We start from the raw sequence: 26,111 nt of genomic DNA on the forward strand, positions 1-26,111 counted from the left end.
AGGCATTGCCTAGGTGCAAGATATCTCCCGTTGGTAAGAAGCAGTTCATGAAGAGATGACTCCTAGAATCCCTGGTTAAAAGGAGCCCAGGAAACTCTGTTTGTTTGAGTGGGGAATGGGGGGTTGCTTGTTTTGTTTCAAGTCAGGAAAATTGCTTTTACCTCATTTTTCTTTTGAGGCTTGAAAAGAATCCCCAAAGCCCTGCCACAAGCAGAGATCCTTGGTCTGCCCCCTGCATGGACTCAAAGGCAAAGAACACTGGAGAACCGCAAAAAAGGTGCAGTCCTAGCCCCTGCATGCTGCCAAAATTATTAGTGTGCCTTCATACAACAAGGAAAAGTGGATGCCAAACACTTCACACTGCAGGATATGAGAAAGGTGTTTTTTCTAACTGCCATCCTTGCAAATTCAGCCTAGACCCAGGGTGGATTCTATTTTACATCAATGCCAATAGTTCTGCAGAGCAAATAAGATCTTCAGTTACAACAGTGCAATCCCCTGGCTTTCAATGAATTTGTAGAGGTCTGACTGAATGACTGTTCTGAAGAAACAGAATCCAGCTGACACCCAGTCTTTAGCAGAGGTTATTCAGAGACTTTAGTGTAATAGAGGCACTTGAACATGTATACATTCATCCATTTTTACAGTTGGTCTTTCAGCCATCCCGTCGTGTCTACAGTATTAACAGTAAGGAAAGTTACCTTCTGAACCTCGTTTGGACCAGATTCTGACAGTAGAGTCAGAAGCGGCAGAAGCTATTAGAAGATTTAACTCTGTTTTTGACTCATCTGTCTGGTAGACAGCATCCACAGCACAAACAGCTTCTGTATGGCCTTCAAGATGAATGCATTTCACAAGCTGAACATGACAGAAAGTTACATAAGATTAAACAAAGAATAAAGATAAAACATTTAACAGAAAACATGAAACTTTCAGGCATGTAGACATTTAAATTCTTGGAAATGTTTAGAAGAGCACCGTAACAGTTAAATATGAAAACTAACAACTTATATGGGCTAGCTTGCCGAGGTAAGTACATTCAGCCTTGAAAAAAATGACAGAGGTAACTTGATTACAGTATATGTTTATGTATTTCTTAAAAGGAAATTTTACAGCTTACAGATGTCATAATTAAGGCAACAATTTAGTCACAGGTATTTTTAGTAAAAGCCATGGACAGGTCACGGGCAATAAACAAAAATTCATGGGCCATGACCTGTCCATGACTTTCTCTAAAAATACCTGTGACTAAATCGGGGGGGGGGTGTCACCTACACTGGCCCCTGAGAAGTCACAGTGGTCACTGAAAGTCATGGAATCTGTGACTTCTGCGACCTCTGTGACAGACACAGAGCCCTTGTCATAACGAGATCATTAGAAAAAGCTATTTAATGATAACTGCAGAACTTATCAAGGAAGTTTCTTTTCCAAAAGGCTTATAAGAATGTGGAGTACATTACTGAAGGAGACTTGGAACAATGAGTATAGCTGAGGGCATATCTACACTACCGCTTAAGTCAATCTAACTTACGTCACTCAAGGGTTCTGAAAAAGCTCCCACACACACACCCCCAAGCAACGCAAGTTTCGCACTGTCCACACTAGCGCTGTGTTGGTGAGAGACACTCTCCCACCAACATAGCTTCCGCTTCTCGCTGAGGTGGAGTAATTATGCCGACTGGAGAGTGCTCTCCCGTAGGCATAGTGCATCTTCACCGGATGCACAGCATCAGTGCAGCTGCATTGATGTAGCACTGCAGTGTAGACTTGCCCTGAGTGCATATTTAGTGTCCAACAACTTCTTAATACAGGCTTGCTGTAATTTTCTGCAATTCAAACTGTTTCCCCCCAAAAAAAATTTAAAAGCCATAAAGAATTTATGAAATTAAACACAAACATACCATGACTGATACATTTCATAATCACATGATACCCACGGACCGAAAAAAAAAAGCTTGCAATCCTGTAACTAGTTAGGCCTAGCATTTGTTATCCACCCACAGAAACACCTGGCACCTTATCTTAATCTAGCCTATTACACAGTTTCATGAAAACCAATTCAAACATATTAAAAATGCTTGATTGACAGTGGTCTGGCTAAACATAGTGTAGGTCTTTTGAAAATTGACTAAGTTCTGAATTCAATTATTACACCTTCTATAACTTAGTCCCACTGTTTTCCACCACTGTGATGCAAACAACCCCGACAACCTCCTTGACACACGTACTTTGGGACAGAAATCTCTAAATGCTAGAAGATCAGGAACACACTCTGGCTTAAGGTCCATCAGTCACATTTCAGCCTCTCCTTCACGTTCGGAGCTCAACCATTTACATTTGTATTTGTGATCAGTCACGTTATTTAAGTAAGAGAAAGGTTCTATAACATCTCTGTCTTTTTGGATTATTATTATTACTTCATCCTTCTATGGTTCTCATTTCAGGTTTTGGTTAATTAGCTAAACTGAGACTTCCACCGAGAATGGAAAAGTCTGCAATCTGTCAAACTCCTTCAAAACCTTCCTTCAATTGCTTTTGTAAATTTAGTGCCTCTCTGTACTCTTGTGCAAAATACATGCTACATTTTGATCATAGCCCTCCTCATACTGGATGCAAATTTCTTTTTTCAAATCCTCTTTTTTCAACCAAGTGGGAGACTGATTCTGACTGAAATCAAATTTTTGAATTTCCATAATCCACTTCAGGACTGTGTTAGGTATAACTTCGTATTCAACAAGGTTTAAACCCTTGCAGCCTTCAAACCATCTTTTCCACACTCCTCACAATTTGTCTATTCCTCTGGTAATAAAAGTCCCATTAAATAAATGCTGTATTCCAGTTGTGGATTCACTAGATCCAACTAGAGAAGAGTGAAGAGAGATACAGGAATGCTGTGCCAGACAAACAGAACTACACCTCTACCCCGATACAACGCGGTCCTCGGGAGCCAAAAAAAATCCTACCATGTTCAAGGTGAAACTGCGTTGTATTGAACTTGCTATTGAGGGCCAGGTAGGGCAGGCTGTGCCTCCCCAAACAGCCTGGTCCTGCCCCCGATCCAAACCCCACCTACTTCCCACTCCCTGACTGACCCCTCAGAACTCCCGACCCATCCAACCCCCCCCGCTCCCTGTCCCCTGACTGCCCCCCGGAGACCCTCTGCCCCTTATCCAACCCCCGTGCCCCGCCGCCTTAACACGCCACTCAGAGCAGCATGTCAGAGCCAGACATGCTGTTGCCATAGGCGCTGACTCTGGGACTGGAGCACCCACAGAGAAAAATTGGTGAGTGCAGAGCACCAACCGGCATTTCCCTGCCCTGCGTCCCCCGCCCCAGCTCAGCTCCACTCAGCCTCCTCCACGAGCGCACCGCCACTCCGCTTCTCCCCCCTCTCTCCCAGGCTTGCCGCAAATCAGCTGTTTGGCACAGCGAGCCTGGGAGGGAGGGGGGAGAAGCGGAGTGGCGGTGCACTGGGGGAAGGAGGCGGAGTGGAGGTGAGCTGCGGCGGGGAGTGGTTCCTCTGTGCCCTTCCCCCCTTCCCCCCCCCGTTACTTGCTTGCACAAGCCTGGGGAGGGAGGGGGAGGAGAGGGGAAATGCTTTACCGCGTTATATCCAAATTCGTGTTATATCGGATCATGTTATATCGGGGTAGAGGTGAATAGAAAAATAGGTCTCACACTAAGAGTGATGAGATTATGGGAAAGAAGTATACTACATGATGTTAGAGAGTGAAGCAGGGAGAGATAAAAGTCTTTGAAACAATCTAGATAAGTCTATGAATTTTTTTTTAATGAATCACTAAAAGAATTGCAGCAGAGATATTTAGGAATAGGATTAAATGTAATCATGTGACAGAGGATAACAACATTATGCTGATGCGAGAGTTCAGAGAGAGACTTGGAAGAGGCATATAAGAGTTTCAGTAATCTAGGTGAGATGAAAAGGCATTATAAAGAGTTCAGAAATGCAGACAGAACTAATTTAATCTACTAAATATTTCATGGGTACTGTGCTTGAAAATAAAAATTGATGAAGTGATAGTTCAAAAAGACAATACGAATATTTCTGCTTACCTCGTTATTCTGTGTTTCCCATACAATGAGCTGTTTATCAGATCCTCCAGAAATTAATTCCGTCTCAGCAGCTAAAAAAAATATTTTTTAATTATGTGAACAACTACTTTTAATGGCTAATATAAAATAAGAATTATTTCACGGAACAAACAAAGCTACTCGATGTGTATTACAGAAAATAAAATTTCCCTAACAACATAAGAGTTTCGATAGCTATGAATGCTAAGCGCTGTTCAAGACTAGGCAGACCATTGAACATATTTGTAAAGAAAAAAAATCCCACAAACGTTAATGCTTGTGAAGTTTTATATGAATACGGTCAAGGGCATGCCAATTTTAAAATTCACTCAAGTAACTTAAGTGTGTCTTAATTAAGTTTTTTTGGTTTGGAATAGAGCTGTCTATTAATCACAGTAAACTCATGCGATTAACTCAAAAAAATTAATCGTGATTAATCACAGTGTTAATCACACTGTTAATAGAATACCATTTGAAATGTATTAAATAATTTTTAATGTTTTTCTACATTTTCAAATATATTGATTTTAATTACAACACAAAATACAAAGTGTACAGTGCTCAGTTTATATTATTTTATTACAAATATTTGCACTGTAAAAATGACAAAAGAAAATAGTATTTTTCAATTCAGCTCATCCAATACCGTAAGGCAATCTCTTTATCGTGAAAGTAAAACTTACAAAGTAGATTTTTTGTTACATACCACCACTCAATAACCAAACAATGTAAAACTTTACAGCCTAGAAGTCCACTCAGTCATACTTCTTGTTCAGCCAATCCCTAAGACAAACAAGTTTGTTTACATTTACGAAGAGAACGCAGCCGGCTTCTTATTTACTGTACAGTGTCACCTGAAAGTGAGAACAGGCATTCGTATGACACTTTTGTAGCCGGCATTGTAAGGTATTTATGTGCTAGATATGCTAAACATTCGTATGCCCCTTCATGCTTCGGCGACCATCCCAGAGGACATGCTTCCATGCTAATGACGCTCGTTAAAAAAAATAATGCTCTAATTAAATTTGTGACTGAACTTCTGGAGGAGAATAGTATGTCTCCTGCTCTGTTTTACCCACATTCTGCCATATATTTCATGTTATAGCTGTCTCCAATGATGGCCCAGTACATGTTGTTTGTTTTAAGAACACTTTCACTGCAGATTTGACAAAATGCAAAGAAGGTACCAATGTGAGATTTCTAAAGATGGCTACAGCACTCGACCCAAAGTTTAAGAATCTGAAGTGCCTTCCAAAATCTGAGAGGGACGAGGTGTGGAGCATGCTTTCAGAAGTCTTAAAAGAACAACACTTCAATGTGGAAACTACAAGAATCCGAATCACCAAAAAAGAAAATCAACCTTCTCCTGGTGGCATCTGACTCAGATAATGAAAATGAACATGAGTCAGTTTGCACTGCTTTGGATTGTTATTGAGCAGAACCCATCATCAGCATGGACGCATGTCCTTTTGGAATGCTGGCTGAAGCATGAACGGACATATGAATCTGTAACACATCTAGCATGTAAATATCTTGCAAAGCTGGCTACAACAGTGCCACATGAACACCTGTTCTCACTTTCACATGACACTGTAAACAAGAAGTGGGCAGCATTATCTCCTGAAAATATAAACAAACTTTTTGAGTGACTAACTGAACAAGACATAGGAATGAGTGAGCTTTTAGGCTCAAAAGTTTTACATTGTTTTATTTTTGAATGCAGTTATTTTTTGTACATAATTCGACATTTGTAAGTTCAGCTTTCATGATAAAAGACATTGTATTACAGTATTTGTATGACATAAATTGACAAATACTATTTCTTTTGGTTTTTATAGCACAAATATTTGTAATCAAAAATAAATATGATGTGAACACTGTACACTTTGTATTCTGTGTTGTAATTGAAATCAACGTTTGAAAATGTACAAAACATGCAAAAAAATACTTAAATAGTATTCTATTATTTTTAACAGTGTGAATAATCGTGCTATTAATCACGATTAATTTTTTTTAATCATGCAATTAAGCACAATTTTTTTTTAAATTGCTCGACAGCCCTAGTTTGGAGTCTTTTTATTTTTATTTTTTTTAGTACACCGATTTATACAAATCATAGAACTGTAGGGCTGGAAGCAACGTCAAGAAGTCATCAAGTCCAGCCCTATGCATTGTGGCAGGACCAAGTAAACCTATGCCATCCCTAACGGTATTTGTCCAACTTGTTTTTAAAAGCTTCCAATGATGGGGACTCCATGATCACCCCTGGAAGCCTATTCCATAGCTTAACTACCCTTATAGTTCGAAAGTTTTTCTTACTATCTAACCTAAATCTCCCTTGCTGCAGATTAATCCCATTACTTCTTATCTTGCCTTCAATGGACATGGAGAGCAACTGATCACTGTTCTCTTTATAACAGCCCTTAACATATTGGAAGACAGTTGTCAGGTCGCCCCTCAGTCTTCTTTTCTCAAAACTAAACATGCCCAGTTTTTTCAACCTTTCCTCATACGTCAGGTTTTTTGTTGCTCTACTCTGGACTCTTCCCAATTTCACCACATTGTTCCTAAATTGTGGTGCCTAGAACTGGACACAGTATTCAAGAGGGGACCCCACCAGTGCCAAGTAGAGCAGGACAATTACCTCCTGTGTCTTACATGCAACACTCCTATTAATCATATTCAATCATATTCAACCAGAATCATATTAGCCTGTTTTGCAGCTGCATCACATTGACGACTCATATTCAATTTGTGGTCCACTATTTCCCCCATGTCCTTTTCAGCAGTACTACCTACAAAGTTATTCCCTATTTTGTAGCATTTGATTTTTCCTGCTTAAGTGAAATACTTTGCTCTTGTATTTATTGAATTTCAGTCTTGTTGAATTCAGACCAATTCTCCAATTTGTCAAGGTCATTTTGAATTTTAAACCTATTCTCCAAAATGTTTGTAACCCAGCCAGCTTGGTGTCATCTGCAAATTTTATAAGCATACTCTCTACTCCATTATCCAAGTCATTAATGAAAATATTGACTAGCAATATTGAACCAAGGACTGACTCTGTGCAACCCCCCTAGATACGCTCTCCCAATGTTACAGCAAACCATTAATAACTACTCTTTGAGTATGGTCTTTCAATCAGCTGTGCACCCACCTTATAGTAAATTCACCTAGACCACATTTTCCCAGTTTGCTTATGAGAATGTCACATGGAACTGTGTCAAAAACAGTACTGAAAATCAAGGTATATCATGTCTACTGATCCCGCCTATCCACTTGTTCGGTAATCCTATCAAAGAAAGAAATTTAAGTTGGTTTGGCATGATTTGCTCTTTACAAAACCATGCTGACTATTTCTTATAACCTGATTATCCTCCAGGTGCTTACAAATTGATAAAAAATTTGCTCCAGTATTATTCCAGGTATTGAAGTCAGACTAACAGATCTATAATTCCCTGGGTCAGTCTTGTTACCCTTTTTAAATAAAGATACCATGTTTGCCCTTCACCAGTCTTCCAGGACCTCTCCAATCCTCAGGAGTTTTCAAAGATAACTGTTAATGGCTCCGAGGATTGCTTCAGTTAGTTCCTTAAGTACCCTAGGACGTATCAAGAACGGCCATATAGGGTCAGAACAACGGTCCAACTAGTTCAGCATCCTGTCCTCCAACAGTGGCCAATGCCAGGTACTTCAGATGGAATGAAAAGACAGGCAATCACTGAGTGATCCATCCTGTCATCCACTCCCAGCTTCTGGCAATCAGAGGCTAAGGACACCCTGAGCATGGGGTTGCATCCCCAACTATCTTGGCTAATAGCCATTTATGGACCTATCCTCCACGAACTTATCTAATCCTTTTAAAGAAACCATTATATTTTAGCCTTCACAACATCCCCTGGCAATGAGTTCCACAGATTGACTGTGAACTGTGGGAAGTACTTCCTTTTGTTTGTTTTAAATCTGCTGCCTATTAATTTCATTGGGTGACCCCTGGTTTTTGTGTTATGCGAAATAGTAAACAACACTTCTATATTCACTTTGTCCACAACATTCACAATTTTATAGACCTGTATCAGATATACATACCCCTTAGTTTTCTCTTTTCCAAGCTGAAAAGTCACATTCTTTTTAATCTCTCCTCATACAGAAGCTGTTCCATATCCCTAGTCATTTTGTTGACTCTCTTTTTCTAATTCTATCTGTTTTGAGATGGGGTGAGCAGAACTGTATTCAGTGTTTAAGATGTGGAAGTACCAAGGATTTATAGAGTAGCATTATATTTTCTATCTTATTATCTTTCCCTTTCCTAATGATTTCTAACATTTTTAGCTTTTTTGACGGTTGCTGCACATTGAGCAGATATTTTCAGAGAGTTATTCTTCAGTCCAAGATCTCTTTCTTGAGTAGTAACAGCTAATTTACACGCCATCATTTTGTATGTATAGTTGGGATTATGTTTTCCATTGTGCATTACGTTGCATCAATACTGAATTTCATCTGCCATTTTGTTGCCCAGTCATCCAGTTTTGTGAGATCCCTTGTGTGACTCTTTGCAGTCTGCTTTGGACTTTATCTGAATAATTTTGTATTGTCTGCAAATTTTGCCACCTCGCTATTTAAACCTTTTTACAGATCATTCATGAGTACGTTGAATGGCACTGGTCCCACTACAGATCCTTGGAGGATATCACTATTTACCTGTCTCCATTCAGAAAACTGACCATTTATTCCTAGCCTTTGTTTCCAGACTTTTAACCAGTTACTGATGCATGAGAGGACTGTCCCTTTTATTCCATGATTGCATACTTTGTTTAAAATGCCTGTCAAATGCTTTCTAAAAGTCCAAGTATGATGTATCAGTGGCCCCCAAACTGTGGGGCAATCCCCCGTAGGGAGGCGCAGAGGAATGTTCAGGGGAGCGCACGGCACGGTCCAGACAGGAGGTGGGGAAGGAGCACCACCAAACCCCGCTCCACTCCCAGCCACAGCTCCACTCTGCCCTCGTTCCCTCTCCGCCCTCTAGCACCAGCCCCTCATCCATCTCCAGTTCTACTTTCAGCCTAAGATCCTCTACTGAGCCAACTGTACAGCAATGGAGGGGGGCACAGACAAATTCCAATACTGGTAAGGGGGGTCATGACAGGAAAAGTTTGGTCACCACTGTGCCATATCCCCTGGATCACTCTTGTCCACGTTTGTTCTCCCTCAAAAGAATTCTAATAGATTGAAGAGGCATGATTTCCCTATAAAAAGGCATGTTGACTCTTCCCCAAAAATCTTCATCTATGTGTCTGATAATTTTTTTCTTTATTACAGGTTCAACCCATTTGCCTGGTACCAAAGTTAGAGTTACTAGTCTGTAATTGCTAGGATCGCCTCCAGAGCTTTTTTTAAAAATTGGTGTCACATTAGCTATCCTCCAGTCAGCTAGTATAGAAACTGATTTAAATGATAGGTTACGTAACACAGATAGCAGCTCTACAATTTCATATTTGAGTTCCCTCAGATCTCTTAGGTGAATATCCTCTGGTTTGGTAACTTACTCCTCTTTAATTTAGCAATTTGTTCCAAAACCTCCTCTAATGACTACGGCTGCGAGTTTGCCATGGAGGTCACGGAAGTAACGGATTCCATAACTTTCAGTGACCTCCGTGACTTCTACAGTGACTTCTTCTGGCCCTCGGGCCACCTGAGCAGTTCGGGCAGCCCTTGCGCCAGCCACAGTGGCCGCTGCTAGGGCAGTTCGGGCCACCGCCCACCCCCACTCCCCCCCAGCAGCAGACATTTGGGTCAGGGGCTCAGGGGTTGGAGCATGGCAGGGGGTGAGGGCTCTGGGTAGCACTTATCTTGGTGGGAGCGCCCCAAAAACCGCGACATCCTTCAGCTCATAGGGAGAGGTGCAGCCAGGGGGCTCGGTGCACTGCCTTCACCTTCAGGCACCGCCCCCATAGCTCCCATTGGCTGCAGTTCCCAGCCAATGGGAGCTGTGAAGCCAGCGCTCAGGGTGGGAGGCAGAGCATAGAGCTGCGTGGCCACTTCCAGAGAACACCCCCTCCCCCAGCACCAGCAGGGTCCCGGGCCACGCGCCACTGCTCGCCTACCCCCCAAGCACCCAAACAACTACTTAATTTAAATTTTTAAATTGATGAGATTGCAAGTTGACAGCATCCAGGATTCAACAGTCCTCAGATGAGCACATGAAAAATAAGAATCCTGTTCTAGCACAGAACAAAAGTGGGTATTTGCAAACACAGCTTGCTTAGTTCTTACAGCAGAGGTGAGCAAACTATAGCCCGCGAGACCGTCCTGTCCGGCCCCTGGCCCATCCCCTGCTGTTCTCCCTCCCCTGCAGCCTCAGCTCACTGCGTCACAGGCGCAACGCTCTGGGCGACGAGCTCTTGCCGGGCAGCACAGCTGCAGAGCCGCGGCCTGACCCGGTGCTCTGTGCTGCGCGGTGGCATGGCTGGCTCTAGCTGGGCAGCGCGGCTGCCTGTCCTGGTGCTCTGGGCGGCACGGCTGTAGGGCCACCAGCGCTCCAGGCAGCACGGTAAGGGGGCAGGGAGCGGAGGGGATTGGATAGAGGGCAGGGAGTTCAAGATGGTGGTCAGGGGTGTGGATAGGGGTCGGGGCGGTCACAGAGCAGGGAACAGGGGGGTTGAATGGAGACAGGAGACCGGGGGGGGGGGTTGGATGGGGTGGCGGGGGGCAGTCAGGGGCAGGGGTTCTGGGGGCAGTTAGGGGACAGGGAGGGATGAATGGGGCCGTCAGGGAGTGCGAAGCAGGAAAGGTCGGATAGGGGGCCAGGGCCGGGGCTGGGCCATGCCTTGGTGTTTGGGGAGGCACAGCCTCCCCTAACCAGCCCTCCATACGATTTCGGAAACCCGATGTGGCCCTAAGGCCAAAAAGTTTGCCCACCCCGACTTACAGCCATCTTGGTTGTGAATCCACTGCACACAATTAACTCTACCAGTGTGACCATTCAGTGTAGCAACTACTCTTCTTTTCTGAGAAAAGAAAGAAAATGTTTAGTTGCCCAACTGTTTTTGAGGAAATTTATGTTTTATAAAAATGAGAACAAGTGAGCCACACTGCCAAAGCTTTAAGAAGGGTCATTTATCTAACAACTTCCTGATGTCCTGGAGAGCTTGCTCAAGAAGGAACAAGTTACAGAAAAAAAGATCAAACACCTTCTTGATGTTAGCGTTTTAATGGGAGGCGGGTCCTTCAACCACTCAGGGCAGCCATGCGGCTGGCAGCCTCCGCACCAGAAGCAAAGCGGAGAACAGGAAGCTGAAGGTAGATGCACAATGATGCCCAGCCAGAGGGAGGCTGAGCAAAGAAAAACTGCTCTCTGTCTTAATTTGCTGCTTATGGTGTACTACACGACCTGAGCATACTCAATAACATCTGCTGAAGCCACAGCCCTTCACCCTGCCTTTACTTGGCATCAGATTCTGCAGACTGCTTTTTACAGGGGGTTAAAAAAAGGCAAAGGGGGCAAACAGAAGGAGGGGGGTGAGCAGGAGACGGAAACTGACTGGCCAGGGGTGTTCAAGCAGATCGAGGCAGGGACAGGATATGGGCTGAAGGACAAAACCAGGGATGGGGGATAGGAGCTGTGGTTAAGCCCAGAGGTGAAGTGCTGCCAGAGGGTAGCAGGGGGCAAAACCCTAGCACAGGCAGGGGTAGAGAGGGTAACAGTTACCGCAGTGGACTGAGACACCAGTGTTTGCAAAAATAGGGTGCGGGGGCAAAGGGGCTTTTTAATTTGGTCAGAGGGGCTTTTTCATTTCCCCTCTCACAAGACAGCAGATCTCAGCATGGGCTTCCCGCTGGGTTCTTAAAGGCACAGGCATCCCAATGCCTAGTCACCGCAGCTCCTCTCTGTCTGATGTGACTTACTGAGGTGCTGCAGGAGATTTGATTCAGTGAAATATTTTACATATATCCCTTCACAAACAAAGAATCCCTTATGACTTTATAAAAGTGCACAAAGTATCTTAGGTTTCAGAGTAGCAACCAAGTTAGTCTGTATCCGCAAAAGAAAAGGAGGACTTGTGGCACCTTAGAGACGAACAAATTTATTTAAGCATAAGCTTCCGTGAGCTACAGCTCACCCACGAAAGCTTATACTCAAATAAATTTGTTCGTCTCTAAGGTGCCACAAGTACTCCTTTTCTTTTTTAAGGAATCTTAGCAGTTCACAAACTTGTCTTATTTGCTGCTGGGATTCCCTGAATTACTCTTAGCACTTCATCATTTGTTATTGTGCAGATGTGTCACTGTGCTATTTAATTTATATGTTAATAACAAATACTCATTGAAAGTATGTATAAGTAGTTATAGTTATAGTTTTAGCACAGACATCTGTGTTTCTAGTATTGCATTTGCTATGTTGTGTTTGCACAGTAAATGCAGCTGCAAAATAAATGACGTTTAAATGCCCTCAGTCAATTAAGAAGTAATTGATACACACATACCCCAGGCAGCGTTCTTTGGAAGCTGAAGACTTTATGCTTCCATCCCACACCACTGTCAAGTTTCAGCAAATTAGGACAAATTAGCAAATAAGAACAACTTTACATATCAGTAACTGATACGGATTACAATTTACTTCTGCTGTTACAGTATCAGAGTAGGTCAGATAGCAGTTTAATATCAGTAATGGCTACTGGTAGCAAATTTAAGACAGAGAGCAGTTTTCACACTACACCCGCTGCCCTCGGGGGCAGTCGCTGAGGGCAGCCCCAGGACGTCCTGCCCCTGGGGGCCAGGCCCATCTGCACGCCCAGAGAGCTGGCCTGGTTATAACATGGGTTTCCATGCAGGGTAAGTGCTGCGCGAGCCCATGGACTCGGTTCCCCGCTACGCACACAGCTGAGGAGGCTCGCGGCCAGCGCCCGCAGCAGAAGGGCCGCCGGGAGCTGATAACCAAGTCGCTGTGGGGCGGGGCTGCAATGGGGAGGCCCAGCACGGCGCGTGCCCACCGGTGGGGGCTGAGCAGCCGGGTGCCTAGCCCGGCCAGGCTGCGAGGCGGCAGCTGAGGCACGGGCAGTGGAACTCCCGAGGCCAGCGGGCCCAGCAGCAGCGCTACCTGGGGGACAGACGAGGCAGCTGTCCCGCCCCCAGGAGGGCCTGAGCCCTGAGCGGGGGGGCGGGGCCTCAACCAGAAGAGGGCGGGGCCATTAAACCCCTGGCCCTTTAACTCCAGAGTTACAGGCCCCGGGGCTGCAGCGGCTGGGAGCCCCGGGCCTTTTAAACCACCGCGGGAACTACAACTGTGGAGGCAGCCGGGAGCCCCAGCACTCGAGCGGCGATTTAAAGTGCCCGGCCCTTTAAATTACCCACGGGTCCACGGGGGGCTCCCGACCACCGCCGCTACCCCGGGGCTCCAGCAGCGGGGCTCCGGCCCCTACCGGGCACCCCAGGCCCTTTAAATCGCCAGCCTACGGAAGCCGGTCCGGTCTACCTTCACCTCTGCCCGCCCCCCTCACCTCGGGGTCGTAGAGCGCCACAGAGCGGCAGGTGCCGAAGGCCAGGAGCCCGCCCCGCCCCCACGACACGGCCCCGCCGCCAGCCCGATTCGCGCAACAGGCAACGTGACCGATTCCCAGCGGGGCCGCCATTTCCCTCGCGCGCCGCCGCCTTTGACCTCACGCAGCGTCCGTCGTGCGACGCCGCGCGAGGCGGGTACGGCGTCCGGGAGGCACCGCCGGCGGGGCCACCGCGAGAGGGCGGGGCTGTGACCGGGAGCCAGGCTCTGAGGTCCCTCAGCCTCACTCTCACCCACGAGTCACAGGCCCCTCCCTAGCCGTACGCAGTTGCGTAAGGCACCACGTGGTGCCCTGCCCCGCCTCTTCCCCGTGGCCCCAGACCCTGCTCTGCCCTTAACACCGCCCGGACCCCAGGAGAGCAGCCGCGCACCCGGACCTGGCAGCCCGGGCAGAAACCTGGGCTCTCGGGCAGCCGCCGCCGCCGAGTCCGTTGACGCCAAGCACGTGCTCAGCGTGGCGATCGTACCCCGGGTCGGCGGCCGCTTCCGGGCGGTGACGAAACGGCGTCGCTCGCTCCGCCCCCGCTTCTCCGCCTCCGAGACCCGCCGCTGGTGCTCGCTGGGCCGCTGGCCTCCCCCGGCTTGCGGGCGTCGCGGCTGCGGGACCGGGTGGCCTGGGGGAGACGCCGCTCGGAGCCCGCCCCGCGCGTGGGGAAGGTGTCTGTTCGAGTCGTGTTCAACACCCCGCCTCACTTGGTCGCCCTGGTCTGTCCTGGACACGTGGCAGTGGATGTGTCGCCCTAATTTTCTTACATATGTATTAAGATTTTCAAAAGGAACCAAGTCCCAGGAACATTAAATCAGAGTTGTCTCATCGTGGACCTGTCGGTGGAATAGAAAAATGTTTATGGATTAAAAATGGAGTGACAGATCTGCTTCGGGGTCCCAAAGATGTTGATCACACAGTGTTTTGTACACCTCGTAAATGTGTACTTTTAACTACACACACACACAAAAATGTTAAAAGCTGTTCACGGTTGCATAGTCAAGTACTCAGAAGTTAGAAAATGTCAGAATTAATCATAGACTATCAGGGTTGGAAGGGACCTCAGGAGGTCATCTAGTCCAACCCCCTGCAGGGCCAATCCCCAATTTTTGCCCCAGATCCCTAAATGGCCCTCTCAAGGATTAAACTCACAACCCTGGGTTTAGCAGGCCAATGCTCAAACCACTGAGCTATCTGTTGCTGCTGCAGTCTTAGTTCTGCCCTTTTGTGCATATGCGTTGTGATACAATCTTTAATTAAATTGCCACATTTTTATCCTTGGGACCTCTGCCTCATTCAGTGCACAGGATAAAAGGTACTTGGTGAATGAGGGAGCTATTCAGTATTTTTATTTATCATCATTCAGTGTGTTGCTTCTATGCCTAATGTGCTGTACACAAACCAAACCCAGCCCAGAATCATTCATTTTCTTTTCTAGGGTACCCATCACCATAGTGCCTCACAAAAATAAATGAATGTCTTCACAAGACCCATGTGAAGGGTGAGTGGTATTACTATGCCCATTTTATAGATAGGGAACTGAAGAACAGAGCAATTAAGGCCAAAATTCACCTATGTCCATTAATTTTGAGTGCCTCACTACCTAGGTCCCCAACTTGAAAAATCTAGGATGCCATTTTTCAGAGTTGCTGAGCACCCACAGCTCCTGTTGACATCAAATACAGTTGTAAGTCCTCAATGCTTCTGAAGATTAGATTCTAGAAGTAGGAAACCTGTTGGTTTCAATAGGATCCTCAAAACAAGACAAAACTCCTATTGATTTTAGTAGAGTCACAATTTCGGTCTAGGAGTCCCAAGTGTGGCACTCAGAAAATAAGGAACATAATTATGAACATTTTGGTGTCAGTGACTTACAGACTCCTTATCTAAAGCTGGGTAACACAGCCAAGAATAGAACTCAGTTCTCTTGGGTCACAATCATGTTAACCACAAGAACATCTTTTCCCTTTCTTCCAGGTTTGGGATATGGCCCTGTGGTCATTTCCATGATTGGGGAAATTCCACATCTCTAGCACAATAATAATCTCTTGCAGAAACTTCTACCCTCTGAACCCACCCCTGTAGGATTTACCACAGAAGGGGATGATCCAGGGTGAGGAATTATTCCCTGTGAGAATGTTTATAGACTGTATCTACATGATCTTTGATGGGAAAACACTGTTTTCTTTTACCAGCCAGATTTACTTACCCTACATTTTTAAAAAATGTAACTTGCCACAATAATTTCACTCTACAGTATATTCCACAAACACAATGAAATCATTTTGTAAGATAAGAAAGCAGACATCAAACACAAGTTTTTACACTACATCTAAAATACTTAGATTAAACATTTTAAATTGAAAGTTGAATAGTGCTTGTGAAAGGTGCTGGATTTAATTTAATAAATATTAATCGCATCTCTGTTCGATATTTATTGAAAGGACTAAATTGTAAATATTTTACAAATGGCTTTCACTGCCAAATGCATAGATGTGCCTCACATAATAGAGAATGTATTTCTGAATAATTTTACCAAACAGAAATTGCTGTGTCAAAATTTAAATGTCCAAACAATGAATGTAATTTGCTTGCTGAAAGACACACTAGAAAATCTCCTCGAATCCTTTTGTTAAACAGGGAAGTCTCATGCAATCATGACCTAGAAAATTGCTGGAAAAAGTAGAAGGGGATGAAACAGCTTGTCACATAATCAAACTGATTAGAGTTTCTGCTTCAAAAACATAATGCAGAAACAGATGTGGTAGCAGTCATGCATTCCAGAGCACATAAAAGTGTGGAAAGAGGTATTTTTCCATTGCAAAAAGACAACACTCAGAAGTGCAATCTCAAACAGTTAACATGATATTCTGTTTACAAATCCCATATTAGCAGAGGTTATTGTGTGGATTGTGGATAATACTGCAATACGCTAATATCTTATTAAAACAAAAAAGGCATTATGTATTGTTTGCTTGACATTCACACCCATCTGTGGTTATTTTCAAATAATATTGCTTTGTATGAAGAGCAGTAGCAGAGCCTTTATGCTTATATATTATTTTAACTATATGTACAGATGCCAAGAGTTTTTACATGAATTACACTTTGAAATATAAAATCTACTGATAAACATAACACAGTATGAACATCTCTAAAAGAGGAGATAGGGCTCATATAGGTCCTGATCCAGAACTCAGAAGTCAGTGGAAAGACTCATTTTCCACTGCCAATCTCTGCCAATCTGACCTGGGGGGAAATTCCTTCCCAATCCCACATATGGCAACCAATTAGACTGTGAACATGTGAGCTATTGCTAATCTATTTTAAATTGAAGGCACTCAGATTCTGTCAAAAACCCAAGATAGATAAGGAATTGGGAATCCATTTATCTTTCTTTTAGTTTATATTGTTGATCTAATTTCTTGATTGTACATCTGAAATATGCAACTCCTTGACCTTCCCCTTTGCTATAGAACCTTGGTCAAAGTTCTGGCTATATATTATGCCTAAATTACTGTGATTGTCATTTGACTGGAATCCTTTCTTCTTCTAACTACAGTCTTCATTCCATTCAAAGTTATGCAACTAAATTAATACTTCACTGCCCTCCTATTCTCAAGTGTCCCCTTTACTCATTCGGCTTCATTGGTTGTTGATGCATTTAAGGATTTATTTAAGGATTAAATTAATATAGTTTGTGTTTTAAGTTTCTTCCCATCATTGTATCATTTTATGCAACAGAAACTGATCAGGTAGTATCAAAGTAGGGGCCAGATCCTCAGATCCCTTTGAATAGCGTGTTTCGTTCTGGGCCTCTCAATACCAGAAAAATGTTAACAAAATGGATAAAATTTAGAGAACAAGAAAAATAATTAAAGAGCTGGAATGTGAAAGTTTTTAATCCTTCAACCCATATCCAAGGGGCTATTGTGATGCCATGGCCCTTTAAGAGCACAGTCTCCAAGCTTTCTGGGTCTCTGAGGACTACTCCAAGACCTGACTAAATGTGGGCCTCCAAATGTCCAGCTTTCTCCTTCCCACCTTGTAGAGTACAACCTGTGGGTCTGTTCTATGGGCAGCTTCTTGGACTCATGGCACCTCCTTGAGATCATCACTGGCCTTAGCAGCCTCCCCACTGTCTGAGAATGCAGCCTTTTATCCAGCTGTTACTAGTCAGCCACTTGGTCACAGCTGGGGAAGTCACTGTTCTGGCCATTCACCCCTTCATGGTTCCTGCAGTGTGGGGTTTATGCACTTTATCACATACACTTATTAGGAAACCTTAATAGAATTATATCTGTATAGTTTGGCTAAGTGATATCTGAGGAGTGAATACAAGGCTGTGAAAGGTGTAAGGATTAAGCTGTTTATCATAATCCAGAGATGACAGATATAAGTATTTAGTTAAGATTTGTGGGATGATATAGAACAAAAAATTAGCTGGAGTATCAAAACAATGTCCTCAAAATGAGATCTATGAGAGATTATCAACAGTGTCCGATGGAAGTGGTGGAAGCCCTCATTTGAACCATTTAAAACTAAATCGGACACAGAACATCAAACAAAATAACCCGAGCTTGTATTTTCAGGCACATGACTTATAAATCTCACATGCTAAATGTGCATTGAGGCATGTTATTTTTGTGTCATTTTTCTTTCCATCACAAAAATAATCACTGCAGTATTTTTTTTAAAAAAAATATGCCAAGAGCGAGATGTCTAGAAAATGAGGGCAAAGTCACTCTAGTGTGCTAGCAATACCTGTAGGGTATTGTGTACATGAGAATGTTTGAAAGACCCAAGCAAAAAAGGCAGATACCTCTAGAAATCAGCATCTACATTGGAAAGAAAGTGGGATAAATATATGCTTTCTCACAGACAAAAATGTGAATGCTCTGGAAGGAAATGTTTAGTTTTTATGCTATGCTTGACTTTTGCACTTGCTATACATTAATGTTTAATGATTAACATAATGTAACCTGAACTATGCTAGAAAGGTATCTTTTTCCATTATTTTTAATATATAAAAAGGCAGTCGAGTGGGAAATGTACTCTAGCCAAACTGCAAAGCATGGAAAATAGAACGCTAAAACTTTTGCTTTCCCCATCCTTTTTTTTTTAAACCTGTAGGCCAGTTTCATGAGATACATGATCAGGGGTGCTAAATTTGTCACCTTGTTTCATATAAGCTTTGTATCCCTTGGGGTTTGAGTTCGTTTTGTTGTGTCAAAACCAAAACAGGAACAAAACATTAACTCAGCAAATCTGGGTTTTCAAAAATTCCCTGTGAGTTTTTGAAGTGAAATGTCATTTTCAAAAATCCGTTCAACCAAAATCTTCAACATTTGCCTTTTTGGGTTGGTTTGGTGTAGAGAGAGAAGACAGGAATAGAGTCCTTTCTCTAATATTAGAGAGCCGCTGGTCGCAGCTCCATAGTTAAGATTGCATTATAAAACATGCTTAAAATTAACACACAAACTTTCATTAACATGGAGTTAAGGTTGCAAGCATTCACTACTACCCTGTGCCCTTCCAGGATATGAGAGGAGTTGTCATAAATATAAAGGAAGGGTAAACACCTTTAAATTCCTCCTGGCCAGAGGAAAAACCCTTTCACCTGTAAAGGGTTAAGAAGCAAGACAACCTCGCTGGCACCTGACCAAAATGACCAATGAGGAAACAAGATACTTTCAAAGTGGGGGGAACAAAGGGTTCTCTCTGTCTGGGTTGTCTTTTGCTGGGACCAGAGCAGGAATGCAGGTCAGAACTCCTGTAAAGGGTTAGTAAGCAATCTAGTTAGATATGCATTAGATTTGGTTTTGTTTAAATGGCTGATAAAATAAGTTGTGCTGAATAGAATGTATATTCCTGTTTTTGTGTCTTTTTGTAACTTAAGGTTTTGCCTAGAGGGATTCTCTATGTTTTGAATCTAATTACCCTGTAAGGTATTTACCATCCTGATTTTACAGAGGTGATTCTTTTACTTTTTCTTTAATTAAAATTCTTCTTTTAAGAACCTGATTGCTTTTTCTTTGTTCTTAAGATCCAAGGGTTTGGGTCTGTGTTCACCTATGCAAATTGGTGAGAATTTTTATCAAGCCTTCGGCAGGAAAGGGGTGTAGGGCTTGGGGGGGGGGATTTTGGGGGGGAAAGAAGTTTCCAAGTGGTTTCTTTCCCTGTTATATTTGTTAGACGCTTGGTGGTGGCAGCAATAAGGTCCAGGGACAAAAGGTAAAATAATTTGTACCTTGGGGAAGTTTTAACCTAAGCTGGTAAAAATAAGCTTAGGGGGTTTTTCATGCAGATCCCCACATCTGTACCCTAGAGTTCAGAGTGGGGAAGGAACCTTGACAGTTGTATTCTTAGCGATGTCAGAAAAACAAGGAAATGCACAGTTCTCAACAGAGCTACACAATCTTTACTTTGGGAACATTATAGCAGGGGCAGTGAGTTGTATGGTCCCATGGTGCCCGTGCTCCAGCAATATTCGGGGCCCGGCTCCACCAATGTTTGGGGCTGGGTCTTTTGCCCAGCCCTGCCTGCTGCCCCTGTGTGCCTCCCCTGGGTCCCTGCCTCTCCCCTACAGCTCCACACTGACTTTGCTCTGCTGGCTCCCGGCATGAACTGCCACCGCAGGATCCTAGTGCCCCCATTCAGCCTGCCCTGTCCTGACCCTGCACTTCTGCCTCGGACTCTTCCTTTTTCCAGCGGGACCCTCCACCAGCACAGGGTGCCCCCCGCCCACAGTCACTGCTCCTGCCCCACACTGGGCAAGGGGCAGCCCCATTCCCCACCCCCAGTGAGGGGCAGCAGCAGGGAAGGAGGTGCACATGTGATGGCAGCACCACCCCCCACCCCTGCAACCACCATAGGGGAGGCAAGGGGGCTTCCTGGGCCTGAGAGGGGCCCTGGGAGCACGTGCAGTGACAATGGTGCAGGGTGAGTGTGCTGCCGGGGGGGGGGCCTCCCCCAGAGCTCACTGTTGCCAGTGGGGACAAGGCTGAGGGGAGTCCTCCTCTTTGGCCCCAGCCCTGGAGAAGCCTGCCTGCACCCCAAACTCATCGCCAGCCCTGCCCCACCCCAGAGCCCACACCCCCAGCCAGAGCCCTCACCCCACACCCTGCATCATGAACCCCTCATCCCCAGCCTCACCCCACAGCCCTCACCCCAAACTTCTCATCCCCATCCCACAACCCTCACCCCTATATCCCCTCCCTCTGCACCCCGTCCCATCCCCAAACTCCATCCCAGAGCCTGTACCCCCACCCGCTGTCCCAACCCAGAGCCTGCACCCAGCAACCAAACTCCATCCCAGAGCCTGCACCCCAGACCCCCTCCCCCACCCAAACTCCCTCCCAGAGCCCAACTTCTCACCCCTTCTGCATCCAAACTCCCTCCCAGAGCCTGTACCCTGCACCCCAATCCCCTCCCCCAGCCCAGAGCCTGCACTCCACCCAAACTCCGTCCCAGAGCCTTAGGCGGGGTGGGGTGGGGGGAAGCGGGTTCTGGGTACCACCAAAATTTCTACAAACCTGCCACCCCTGCATTATAGTACCTGACCCTCCCTCACCCCACCATTGGGGTTAATCACTTCCATGGCAGACCAACTGCTACTGCCATCTTTCCAGCCCCTGCAAAGTACAGGGCAGGCACAGGGACCTGGAGAGCATAAATCTGCAAGTTCTTCATCTCCCTTATTGTCAACACACTATCCTCCACTAGTGAAAACAAATTAGCAATTGCCTCTGGAGCCCTCTCCAGCTGTGTCTGACTGAACTTGCCTGCCATTTATCAGGCCGCTTAGGTGTACTTAATACTTTATCATCCCTTTGAGCAATTCATTCGCTGTATATTGATTTGTCAGCTGATCGCTTACATTTTCCATATAATGTATTATTTCAAGCCCCATTTGTTTTCTGCTTAATTAAATGTCTTTCCTCTGTATAGATTTAATGATTAGTTCTTTGCTCAATTCATTTTCTGTGTATTCAGTTAATTCATAGCTCTAATTTTTGTCCTACATTAATTGTTTCCCTGTTCATGTGATTTATCCTTTCTCCAAATACTGTGTTGAGTCACTGTGGATTTTATTTTTTTCACTTCTAACTATCATGACTTTTGAAGTAATCTTCTGCTGGCTGCCTGATCGCCATCCCTTCTCCCTTTCTCCTTCTATTCTTCCCTCCCGCCCCTCTCACCAGCTCTTACTTACTCTTACCAGCAAATGACATCTGCCCCAGCCCTGTCTCTGTCCTCTCTTCTCAGTCTGCAACTCCTATCCTTGATGAGTTCAATTTCCATATCGGTGCTCCCATTTGATGTATTTGCCAACTACTCCTTGGATTAATTCTCCCACTCATCAAAAAAGCCATTCATTTGACCTTATATTCACTAAAACTCTGTCCTCTAATCTCTCTGGCTCTGGCTACCACCTAAGCTCATTCAGCATTGTCTATGACACTGCCCAGTCCCGCCCTTCCACCTGATCTTCCCCACCTCCAGTCTTCTGAAGCCTGCTTCCCCCCCCCCCCCGTCTCATCCTTCACTTCAGTAGACTCAGACGTCCGCTCCTAGTCTGATCTCTCCCCCACCCTTGACTCCCATGCGTTCCCCTCTCCTCCCACCCATGGGCTAGATCACATGCATTCAATTATCTAGGATCATACATATGCGACCAAGGAGGCTGAACCAAAGGAATCAGAAGGTGAAGATTGGTTTGTTCACCCATGGCCTCCTTACAAAAGTTTGGAAAAACCGGGGCATCTTGAAATGTAGAAAGGTTCAACTGGTAAAAAGAATACTTTTTCCAGTGTAACTTATCGATGTGAATCATGGGCAAGGCGAAAATTGAAACCTTTCAGATGTGGTGTTGGTAGAGACTCTTGCGTATCTCATAGGTTTTTTTATTTTTTTCTGTTCATGTTAGAAATGTTTATTGTAGAGCAGTCAACAGGAGCAAACTTATGTACTTTGGTCACATCAGGCATAAAAATGGAAATAACCTCAACAAAGTTATAATGGAAGAATTGGTGTGTATTAGGAAGAGAGCCTGAGACATAACCCCTTATATCAGAGGCCTGGTGTGAGGCCTGAACTAAAGTAGTGGTCAAGCCTTGCTAATATAAAGCAAAGTTAGCAAGAGACAGAAGTCAGACTCTGTCTGCATGCAGGCTCACAGAACCTGGCAAGAGCAGGGCTGATATTGCAAAAACACACACACTCCTGAGACAGCCCTAGGTACGGGACACTCACGCAAACATGTTCCAGAAGGGTGGTACGAGACTACCCCATACCAAGTTTGGTACAAACACACTCCCCGAAGATAAGGAGAACACAATGACCCCTCCTAAAGATGAGGTCAGGATGACAGTGTGATAGAGATGTTATGATCAAACCAACATGTACAAGGTAATGGGTGGTAACAACCCACATCGGGGTGGGTAACTATGTCAGAGGGGCAATATGTAACTTGTTTGTTATTGGGGTATAAAATGAAGTTTCAGAGGGAGTGTCTTTGGCCAGCCTGGGGGCTAATGGAAAGTCCCATCTTCAACTGAGCTAGTCCGTTCCATGTGTTGGTGTACCTATAACCATTGAGCCATGGCATTAAGACCGTACTTCGTTGGCAATAAACGTGACCAAGTGCCTTCACTACAAACAGGTCTGTGGTTATTGGGCAGTTTGACAGAGGTCTGCTGTGTCAAGTATCTGCACAGAGCTGGGACAGCACACAGAGAGAACACACACACGCCGCTGAACAACTGACGACGTGGTGGGTCATCATTGTAGAGCTGGAGAAGACCAGTAAGGAGATGATTAGTGTACAGCAGATCACTGGGAGGGCAGCTGCTGAGTGCTCAAAACTACTGATAAATAGAGAAGGCTTCCAAAAATTCTGTTATGATGTCACCAATATTCAGACATGAATAAATGGATTTTACTTATACACACAAGCTACCCAAGAACATAGATAATTTCCTCTAAGAGTTTACTCACAAATTTGCACTGGTTTAGTTAAACTAATGCAAATGCATAAATGGCCCCACTTACAGTGGTTTTACAAGAGTTATATTGATTTTAGTTTGCCTCTGTACATTTAAGCTAATAAAAAGCCAGCTTTAAATCACTGGAAGAGTGTCCTCATGAAAAGTTGCACTAATTTAACTAAAAATTAGTTTAAAAATCACACTTTTCATTTAATTGGTGCAACTTTATATGTGAACCATGTGTAAGGGTATGTCTTAAAAGCAATTAAGCACCTGCAACTGGCCCATGCCAGTTAACGGGTTCACAAGGATGTGGGGCTATAAAATTGCAGTGCAGACATTCAGGCTCAGGCTGAAGCCTGTGCTCTGGGACACTCCCGAGCCCCATGAGCCTGAGTCAGCTGACATGGGCCAGTTGTGGGTGTTTAATTGCTGTGTAAACATACCACAGGTGACCTGGGATGCCTGGGGAAGCCCTCACTGAAAATGCCACAGTCAGGGCATGCTGCTAAAAGGAGAGCCAATTCTCCCAAAACTGGTGGCTAACACTGAAGTTAAACTCACCCACCAGTCACAAACTATGCTTCTGATGCCCCGCACTGGTTATCAAGAAGCTTAAAAAAAAAAATCACACAGCCCCCTTTATTGCATTCTAGTTCTCCGGCTGCCAGTCAAAACCTAGATACGGTAGCACCAGTACAGTAAGAAGTTATTTAAAAACTCTGCTCACATATACAAAATGACTAAAGAGTCACCCATGTTACCAGGTCAATACTAGTTTGGATCTTACCCAAAATACCCCTGCCAGCCAATCCTTTAATGTCTAAAACTAAAGGTTTATTATAGGGGGAAAAAGAAAGCACAGGAAGAGAGTTGTTAAATTATAAAGCAATCAGATACATACAGAGACTTCAAAGTTCATGTATCAGGTTCTTAGCAGTACCGGTGAGTTTACTGGCTTGAAAGTCCCTCTGGAACATATCCACAACTTGGATGGGTCGTTCAGTCCTTTGTTCAGAGCTTCATGAGGTAAGAAGCAGGAAAGAAGACAAAATGGAGACAATGCAGCTGCCTTTTATATTCCTTTTGCCATGTGGCTTGTACTTCCTGTGTCCCAAACACAAGCTTGACAGCACAGGGCATAGGAAAGCCTGAGAGTTCTGTCCATAGGCATGCCCCTCCATGCCTTGCTGACTCATAAGGGGTAGACCCAGGCTTTTTCAATGAGTTCACTGCACAGCTGATGACCCCTGATGAGCCGTCGAACAGGCTAGGCAATGCTGATGCCAATCTGTCTGGGGGCGTCACCCAGAAACACAGCACAAGTTTTGAAATACAGATATACCCTACATATCCTGGCATATCTGGTCAGATTACTTGCAATTTTATAATATTGATATTAATATTATAAAGTATTTCCGTATTCCATACAGTGTCACACCCTACATGTCACATTTGAACAGATTCCAGAAGGAGAAAAAACCCCAATTACATGAACGCACTTTTCACTAGCTCCCGCCCAATTTATTCATAAACCTCCCTCTTATTAAAAGACATTCAAGGGTAAATTGTACCATTGGGAGATTCTCATTGTCTGCAGAACTCTTTACTTGCCTGTGACTTATCTGTCCTTGTGCAGTCCCAGCTGTGGATGGGGTTTTCAGATCTTCATTGCTCAAAACTCATGGGTAGTGTTCAGTCAATTGGTGGGAGGAGTCAGCAGACTGATTTTTAAGCAGTAGCAGCACTTTGGTGGCTTCTCAGAGCGTTTGCCCATGGCTATGTCAGCCCCTGTCTCTCACCCATCACTCCAAGTAACCTGCTCTGATCCTTGGTTCTGATTCCTGCCTTCTGACATTGGTTCTGACCTTTGGCTCTGGCATTTGGCTTTACTCCAGTTCTGACTCTCTGCTCCAATCCTTGCCGACTAACTCCTGTTCTAACCACTAGGCATGACTGCCCGCCTCCCAGTCTCTGATATACAGTGCCTGTCACACTGTCAGGATTGGTTCATGACCATGAGTACCAACCTCAGGGCAGACTGCCAAGAAGCAGGGCACACACCCCAAAATGGATGTGTGTTCTAGAAATAGATTTCACCAACCCAGTTACAAGTGTGAACTCCTAGGGCACTATAACAATCTTACCATGGAGTCAGAGACAGTTCTCTTGGGCACTCCAGTCTATCTTGCCATCCAGAGGCAAGCTGGACTTTGTGATAGTTGGTTGTTACATACCAAAGATCATGAAAGATTCAAGTTGCTTCCAGTCCCAAGAGATCTAATGAATCTGTGTTGTGGGAGGAGTGCTCTTGAGTAGAGTCGAGATCGACTCCTATGAATTCTAGTCTGTATCAGGGTTAATGTTTGTAAGGACACTGAAAGTGTTAAGAGCAGCTTAGAATGCGTTTTGTTTTTATTTCATTTGACCAGATCTGACTTGTTAGGTTTTGACTTATAATCACTTCAAATCTATCTTTGTAGTTAAT

General features: G+C 44.5%; 1 protein-coding gene across 2 annotated transcripts in view; it reads right to left on the bottom strand.

The window, feature by feature from the left end:
• The window catches only part of ELP2 (elongator acetyltransferase complex subunit 2), a 123,126-nt gene extending 109,266 nt beyond the window's left edge, over window positions 1-13,860 (bottom strand). For both annotated transcript variants that reach the window (XM_084619572.1, XM_084619571.1), the window contains exons 1-4: window positions 13,590-13,860; window positions 11,021-11,099; window positions 4,075-4,145; window positions 702-858 (exon numbers count right to left, since the gene is read on the bottom strand). In XM_084619572.1, coding sequence (XP_084475698.1) covers window positions 702-858; window positions 4,075-4,145; window positions 11,021-11,099; window positions 13,590-13,721 — 439 coding nt within the window. In that variant the 5' untranslated portion in view covers window positions 13,722-13,860. The remainder of the gene's footprint in view (window positions 1-701; window positions 859-4,074; window positions 4,146-11,020; window positions 11,100-13,589) is intronic.
• Between the last annotated feature and the right edge of the window lie 12,251 nt (window positions 13,861-26,111).

Source organism: Lepidochelys olivacea (genome assembly GCF_965140295.1).
Source record: "Lepidochelys olivacea isolate rLepOli2 genome assembly, chromosome: 2".
Taxonomy (NCBI): domain Eukaryota; kingdom Metazoa; phylum Chordata; order Testudines; family Cheloniidae; genus Lepidochelys; species Lepidochelys olivacea.